General features: G+C 53.9%; 1 protein-coding gene across 1 annotated transcript; it reads left to right on the top strand.

Moving 5' to 3' along the window:
* The first annotated feature begins 2,430 nt into the window (after positions 1 to 2,430).
* Myog (myogenin) lies at positions 2,431 to 4,469 on the top strand. The gene is made up of 3 exons (XM_010645051.2): positions 2,431 to 2,901; positions 3,599 to 3,680; positions 4,273 to 4,469. The coding sequence occupies exons 1-3, from the start codon at positions 2,431 to 2,433 to the stop codon at positions 4,392 to 4,394; spliced, it is 675 nt and encodes a 224-aa protein (XP_010643353.1). The 3' UTR covers positions 4,395 to 4,469.
* The last annotated feature ends 3,376 nt before the right edge of the window (positions 4,470 to 7,845 follow it).

The following is a 7,845-nucleotide window of genomic DNA, read 5'->3' as shown; positions in this document are numbered from 1 at the left end:
TTTCCAAGCCCCTCCAAGCCCAGTTGGGATTGCTCCTATCTCTTCAGCCCTGTCTCCAAGACTAGTCAGACTACACCCTGCGCTCCGTACACTGAGCCCCTTCCCGGAGCCCCTTCCCTTCCTCTCTTCTTGTCCCAATCCTACCCATTCTCTGAGACTGGCCCAGGGCACTCCTCCTCCTCAAGCCCTCCACAGAGGGCTTCAGCCTTCAGTGGTTTTGCCATTCTAACGAGCTCCTAAAACACACTCGACAAAGGCACTTCTTTGCAAGTGCTGACAGTCCCCTTCCTGACTGCAGAACTAACACGGCATCCCCTGGCCTTGGGTAACCAAGCTCACAAGGTTGTGTGTCCCAGCTGGTCCACTCGACAGCAAGGTCTTAGGAGCCAGCACAGAACAAAACTGTTCTGCCTCCATTTTAGGGAAAGAAGACGCATTGTCTAGGGGTTACATTGACTGCTTCCCAAAAGGGTGAAAGATGCCATTTCTAGGTTGCCATAGTATCTCTGACATCACTCAGGCCTTGTGGGATTATAGTGTAAACCAAGGCAAGGTTATTGGCCTGTTTTTCTTTTTTGTGGGGGTGGAGGAGTGTGTTGGAAATAAAGAGTTGTCTTCAGCCCAGCTGGTCCAGGTCTGATCTGGGTTTAGAAGCCACAGTTCCATGCTGTACTTTCCAGCACCCTGGTACAGCCCAGATCCAAATCAAGACCTCACCGCACCCCCTAACTTGCTCTAGGTTATTGTCTAGTTAACCTCTCCTAGGCCGTGCCCTACCCAAAAAGCATACCAGCATTTTCCCGGCTCCTCACTGTGGATGAGGGGAGGGGGAAAGCTAGTCCTTCAAATTCCACGCAGATCTCAGCTCCCTTGGGCAGTGGGTCCTCCCCGAGCCTTCCTAACGAGTCTACCACCCTCTTATTGTCCTTGCAACAGTTTTCACTTATCAGTCCCGCCTCTCATAGGAACAGGGCTAGCAGGACGGATCAGACCTAGTCTACAGGGCCCTAGATTGTTTTTTAAATGCTGAGACACAAGACTACATGGGTGCTGTTCAAAGCCCAGGATGTCTGAAGCTGGGTATTGGTGGAACAAGCTATCTTCTGAGGTCAGCAGAAGCTGGACAATGGCAACTTGGGAAGGGGATCTGGGCATCAGGGTGGGTCCAAGAAGGTGACCATCGTGGGGGGTGAGATGGTAAATGGGGGGGTGAGGATCATGCCTTGGGCGTCCCTGAAAATGGCCAGCCCCGACAGAGCACCGTCCCTTGCTGAGAGCCTGCCCACTACTGGTAGATCCCCGAGGCCTCTACCATGAGGTGACCATGGATGGGGCGCCCTGAAAGCTACAGAGTTCCACCTCCACCTGACATCTGAGACCTGCGTGATGAGGGTCACTGGTGACTCAGACAAGAAGGGGCAGAGGAACCAGCCAGGGGGTCTGGAGGAGGGAAGGTGCGAACTGAGTTTGAAGGGCTCTGTGTCCTCTCCCTTCCTGCTCCCATCCATTGTGAGGAGTCTGGAAGATGCTGGTGTCCACACAGGGCAGGGAACAGAGTAGAGGAGACAACACAGGATGGCAGGTGAATGCACGAGACGGTGGAGACAGGGGACTTAGTAGCACTTGACCTTGCAACTGGGGAAGGCGCATTGTGTGGGCTGTTCATCCCCGTCCCTACTCTGATCCTGACCAACTATATTACAGAGAACTGCCACCCCCACCACGCCTCTTATTCTAAAAAGTCCTCTCAAAGAACAGGTAGATCAAAGCTGCTTTGGAAACTCAGAAGTCAAATCCATTTGCTCCTCTGCATTTCAGTCTTTCTTAGCCCTGGGGACCTACACATGCCCCAAACTCCCATTCTCTGGAGAGGGAAGTCTCCGGGGCTGATACAGCACGGTTAAGGTGCTGTCAGGAAGCAAGGAAGACAGTGTGACTCTTAAAGCCCCTGCCAGCCAAAGCCCACCCCTTCCCTGTTCCCTCCTCCCCCTGTACCCACCCTGTGCTTTGGGACTCACAAGGAGGCAGCAGGGCTGCTGGGTCCGACTGGCCAGGAGTAATTGAAAGGAGCAGATGAGAGGGGAATGTGTCCTCCTCCACCTCCCCTGCCCCACAGGAGCTGTCCAGAAATGAAAACTAATCAAATTACACCCGATGGCTTCCCAACCCGTGCACGGGAGCCACCCCGGCAGGGCAGGCTGGCCGGGTGGGGTGAGGGCCGTGGGGAGAGGGAAGGGGAATCACATCTAATCCACTGTAAACGTCTTGATGTGCAGCAACAGCTTAGAGGGGGCTCAGGTTTCGGTGGCGTTGGCTATATTTATCTCTGGTTCCATGCCAGCAGGGAGGGTTTAAATGGCACCCAGCAGTTGGCGTGAGGGGCTGCAGGAGCCTGGGGGCGAGTGGCAGGAACAAGTCTTCTCCAACTCCATGGAGCTGTATGAGACATCCCCTTACTTCTACCAGGAGCCCCGTTTCTATGACGGGGAAAACTACCTGCCTGCCCACCTCCAGGGCTTTGAGACACCGGGCTATGAGCGGACTGAGCTCGGCCTGAGCCCCGAGACCCGAGGGCCCCTGGAAGACAAGGGGCTGGGCACCCCCGAGCACTGTCCGGGCCAGTGCCTGCCGTGGGCGTGTAAGGTGTGTAAAAGGAAGTCCGTCTCGGTGGACCGGCGGAGGGCGGCCACACTGAGGGAGAAGCGCAGGCTCAAGAAGGTGAATGAGGCCTTTGAGGCCCTGAAGAGAAGCACCCTGCTCAACCCCAACCAGCGGCTGCCCAAGGTGGAAATCCTGCGCAGTGCCATCCAGTACATCGAGCGCCTGCAGGCCCTGCTCAGCTCCCTCAACCAGGAGGAGCGCGACCTGCGCTACCGGGGCGGGGGTGGGCCGCAGCCTGCGGTAAGTGGCCCCTCCACCTGCCCCAGGGATAGAGCCCCGGGGAGGGCCCTGAACAGCCCAAGATGCCATGGAGGGGCTCACCAGAGGGTTGGAGCAGCTGCCAGATAGGTCTTTAGGGATCTGCAGGACCCCTTCCTTTGTCAAAGGTGGTTGTCCTGGCGACCACTGTCCCGCCGTGTACTTTCCAGATAAGGGCAGCGGGCAGGAGCCGGAGATGGGGGTGGGGGCTGGCACAGGACAAGTTCAGGAGCAATTTCCCAGCCTGGGTGCGAGTTAGGGCTGGTCTCCATGGCGATGCTACAGCCTGAGGGGCCAAGCCAAGTACTTGCCAAAGAACACCCCCACCCCCATCCTGGGTGCGGCTAGCGGACCAAACGCACCCGGCCTCGTGCCAACCCCAGCAGGCCTGCTCAGAAGTCACCCTAGTTGGGCCACTCGGCTCGGTCACCCTTTTCCCTGGGGTCAGGAGAGCCAGCGACCCCTCTAAGCTGGTACTCTGTGAAGGGAGAACCACCATCCAGGATGGAGGCCAGGAAGGCCCGGAAGCAGGGCCGGTGGTGTGAACATGGGCGGGCACCTTGGGCTGGAGGGCCCCGGCCTGTGGTCCACATTCCAGCCCAGTGCAGTTCTGCGGGCTCCGCAGAGACACATCCAGGGATGGCTGGGCCCTGACCTTGGGCCTTGGCCCTGTTTGCAGGTGCCCAGTGACTGCAGCTCCCACAGCGCCTCCTGCAGTCCAGAGTGGGGAAACACACTGGAGTTCAGCCCCAACCCGGGCGGTGAGTGAAGCCTGACCCCGGTCGGTCTCCATCCCTCCATCCCTCCCTAGGCAGGGTTCTCCTCTTACCTGATCCCTGCTCCAAGCTTCTTCCTGAGCTTCTCCAGGACATGATGTCCCGTAGCCCCAACTGGCAGGCTGGAGGGCCCTGTGCCTTCCTGCAGCCCGGACTAGCTTAGGAGTGGTCATGGCTTCCTGCAGCAGCCCAGCTGCTGCCTGGTGCCTGACCTTCTCAGCAGAGAGGAGATTGTCCCTGCCCAGGGGTGCCTGGGAATTGTTGGCTCAGTGCTACAAAATGGGGCCCAGCAAAGGACAGTTCTGGTCTCCACAGGTGCACTACTCCAGCTGCACCTTGGAATCACTGCTAACAAATCCAGACTCCACTAGGGAAGTCCAGAGGAGGCACGCACATGAGCACATGCCCATGTGTGTGTGTACACATACAAGCACACACGCACCACGCACGCACACACAGCATGGGAAAGCAGGGAGTAGGGAGCAGACTTCCAAGTGTTTCTCACCCATCAGTCCTGGAAATCCTGCATCGCCCCAAGGGTCTCAGCCACCCCTTTCTCCCCACCTTCTCTTTACAGATCATCTGCTGGCTGCCGACCCTACGGATGCCCACAATCTGCACTCGCTCACCTCCATCGTGGACAGCATCACAGTGGAGGATGTGTCTGTGGCCTTCCCAGACGAAACGATCCCTAACTGAGGTTGTCTGCCAGGCTGGGTGTCTGCGTGAGCCCCTGAGCTGGCCACAGATGCCACCACTGCTGCAGCAGGGGCCTCTTCCACTTGGCTCTCCTGAGGTCAGGAAGATAACCCTTGGCTGCCATAGGCCAATCTACCCTCTCCTCCTCCGTGTAAGGTTAATGCACTGCTCAGCACAGGAGTGGATGCCTTCATTTAGCTGACTCCTTAGAGCAGAGGCATCCCCCTTTCCAAGGAGATTAAAGCAGGGGGCCAGAGCACCCCCTTGTGGACGCCCCCTTCTCAGGGGGCAAACTCAGGAGTTTCCTTTTTATCACAATGTAGCCTCTAACACCAACCTCTAAATGAAACTGTTGGAGAGACAAAGACAGTATCCTTACCTGGATACGTGTGTACATCTGTTCTGGTCTTTCCCTGATGCCAGTGGCTGGGCTGGGCCTGCCCTGATTTGAGAGGAAAGAAAGGGCGAGGCACAGTCCTCCGTCCCCAAGACCCTGGGGGCCAAGCCTTCGCAGTTAATATTGGGAACCTTCCAGGGGTTTTATGTTTTGTTTTGTTTTGTGTGTTGTTTGTAAAGCTGCCATCTGACCAAGGTCTCTTGTGCTGAAGATGCAAGGGACAGGCAGGGGGAAATGGGGTGGGTCTTGGGGTGATTTCTTTTGTTAACCAAGCGTTGTGTGGTTTTGCCATTATTTTGTATTTTTTTTCATTTTTTTGCTAACTTATTTGGATTTCCTTTTTTAAAAAATAAATAAAGACTGGTTGCTAGAGGAGTGTCTGTGGTGATGACGGCACAGAATGAATGACAGCCCCAACCTGTCCCACTTGAAGGTCCAGACACACTGCAGGTACAGGCTTCCAAGAATTTCAAGGATTGGCATGGGTGGGCTCCAAAAGTACCAAGGCATCATTTTGGGACAGTGACCAGGCACTGGGGAGCCCTGCTCTTTTAACAATGACAATGGAGTCAAAGTGGGTCCAACACGTTACATGGACGGGACCGGTCCCACAGGAATCCGACAGGAAGGCCTGCCTCGTGGGCCACCACACACTAAGCCACACTGTTCACAGTCGGCTGCACTCTAACCGATGGCCCACAGGTCCACTGGCCTCCAGTCCACTGAGCATGCCCACACACCCTGCGCTCAGCCCACACCCTGGGCCACGGGTGTAGAGCTGGATTTATGGGACTCTTCTCCCCAATTGCTGGCTTTCTCCTGGCTCCACATTACTAAAAGCCCTGCAGCGAAATGGGAAGTGATTAAATCAGAATGGGGTCAGAAGTGTCACTTCCTCACAGGCCAAATAGCACGTCCCCTCTCCACTCTCTCCCTTCCCTCCCAGGCAGAGGGAAGTTCTGGTCCCTGCCTAAGGCCCACAGAGATGGAGTCCCTGCTAGGGGAGACATGGCTCCTCATCAAAAAGCTGGAGTTCTTGTCATTTGGGATACTGATTTTTCAGACTGAATTTCCAAGGGGAGATGGTTGGTGGGGAATTAGGAACAAACATTTTGGATGGAAGTTCCGTAAAGATTCACTAGGGAGGTAACAGGAAATAGAATTAGAATGGACCAAGAATACCTACTAAAAAACTTTATTAATGCTAACTGCTTGGGGCTAAGTTTGTCTGACTTATTGCAAACTGTAAGTTTCAGAATCATTACAAAACACTAGAATTCAGAGCACAGCACATTCCGCCCCCATTCGTTTCTCTGGGGGCCTCGACAACTCACTCAACTTTTGCCCGTCAGAACTAGTGACTGAACTGTACTTGCTCTGGGCTGTCTCCCTACACTGCCTTCTGGATCTTGCTCGTGTGGCTGTTGCTACCTTGACCCAGGTCCTCTGGAATGCCTGCCTGAGGAAGAGAACAGGAAGGGAACCTCAGCAATGTATCACAGAACTTGGGCGAGGTTCCAGAAGGTTTCTCTTCCCAGGGCCCGCTTGCCCCAAGTAATAGTCAGGGCTAGGCCCACTGGGAATCACGAATTGGTCTACTTTCCCTGGTTTGTTGGATTTTCTTCTTTTTGAGTTTGTGTCACTGAGTTCACAATCTTCCCCTCTTAGGCTGGAGAGGAATAGCAAGGTCACTGCTGAGACTCTTAACTCACCGTCCTTGGGTAAGGAAGGCAACAGAGTTGGTTGCCAAGTCTTGCTTCTAGAGTCTACATTCACTCTCTTTTTTACCCACGGAAAATACTGAACCACACATTCAAGGAACCTCCTTGTAGACTCATTTCCTCTGCCCCTGGCACTTCCCAAATTCAGAGGATGGATACAACCTCACCGCTTCACTCGTCACCCAGCCGTCCTTCTTACTGAGGGCGAGGGCTGTCCAAGAAGGGCATGAACAATGCTAAGGAGCTGACAGGCTCTGAGGTTGCAGGATCTACTACTCCCCTGTGGTTATCATGTGAATGAGAAACTGGGGTTCATATTCAGACCCAGGAAAGAATGACAGTGCTTAGCAATACCGACTAGAGTCAACAGTCCGGGCCACCTTCGGGCATCACTCTCACCTACGTACTGTGTCACACAGCCTCTAAGTCCCAGAGGAGAAGCCATGGAGATTACACAAGTGTGAACGGCAAACTTCAGCCAAACGGGAGCCCAGTTTCTCATTATTCTCAGAGAATAAACAAGTTTCATCAAAGCACTGCGACTTTCTGAAATTAACATATCCTTAACCTTCACAACAGAATTACAGATAAGACTCCAGTTAATGAATAATGAGGTGGAGTTCTTTAGGAAAATGAGGTTAAATACCTTCCTCAGTAGAAGCACCTACAATACATCAAACTGGGTAAATCAAATGTTGCCTAGAATGAATCTGCTAGAGTGAAAAGAATTACTTAAAACTGGCATACCAGTTAGGTGGAAATAGGATCTTCTGAGAATGTTTAGATAATTACTGTGAACCGCAAGATGTTTGAAGTGCACTTTAAGAAGTGTTCTGAAGTATCTAACTTCTCCAGGTAATTTATTCTGCAGGTTGGAAAACCAAGACTGCTGGTGTAGTAGAGGTGGCTAGAGCAACGGGAGAAGAAAAAGGAAGGTACAAAGACCGGAGTCCTCTGGGGACATCGGTTTCACTGACAAATGCCATCTCCAACATGCTGTGTCCCTTGGACTTCTCTAAATTCCTGCTTCTGGGCTCCGGGCCATGATGCAGAAGTCCCAAGGTAAGCTGGAACTCAGAATGAAGACCGGAAGACTGACTCCAAGTTCAGCTGCAGTCTCAGCCAAGAAAGTTCAGCCCTGACCGGAGAGGGAAGCCCATACTGCCCCCTCTTGGCGACTCTGGCTGGGCCTCATCCCTGTTCTCCCTCTGCCACAGGCAACCATCCAGACTCCCTGCTTCTTGCTGTGACTAGAACATTCCCAGAGAGGGCAGGTGACAGGGCTCTGGAAAGAAACCTACATTCACTTTTTCTTGTCCACTGATGCCAAAGG

Source organism: Fukomys damarensis, unplaced genomic scaffold (assembly GCF_012274545.1).
Source record: "Fukomys damarensis isolate Sample0158 unplaced genomic scaffold, DMR_v1.0_HiC HiC_scaffold_11, whole genome shotgun sequence".
In the NCBI taxonomy this organism is placed as follows: Eukaryota; Metazoa; Chordata; class Mammalia; order Rodentia; family Bathyergidae; genus Fukomys; species Fukomys damarensis.
Note: the sequence above shows the minus strand (reverse complement) of the source record. Positions and strands in the feature narration are given on the sequence as shown.

Excerpts from the sequence above, each read along its gene's own strand:
- Myog (XM_010645051.2), top strand. The coding sequence starts at position 2,431 with ATGGAGCTGTATGAGACATCCCCTTACTTCTACCAGGAGCCCCGTTTC. Across the intron at positions 2,902-3,598 it reads GGGGTGGGCCGCAGCCTGCG|GTGCCCAGTGACTGCAGCTC; the intron begins GTAAGTGGCCCC and ends CCCTGTTTGCAG. Across the intron at positions 3,681-4,272 it reads GTTCAGCCCCAACCCGGGCG|ATCATCTGCTGGCTGCCGAC; the intron begins GTGAGTGAAGCC and ends TTCTCTTTACAG.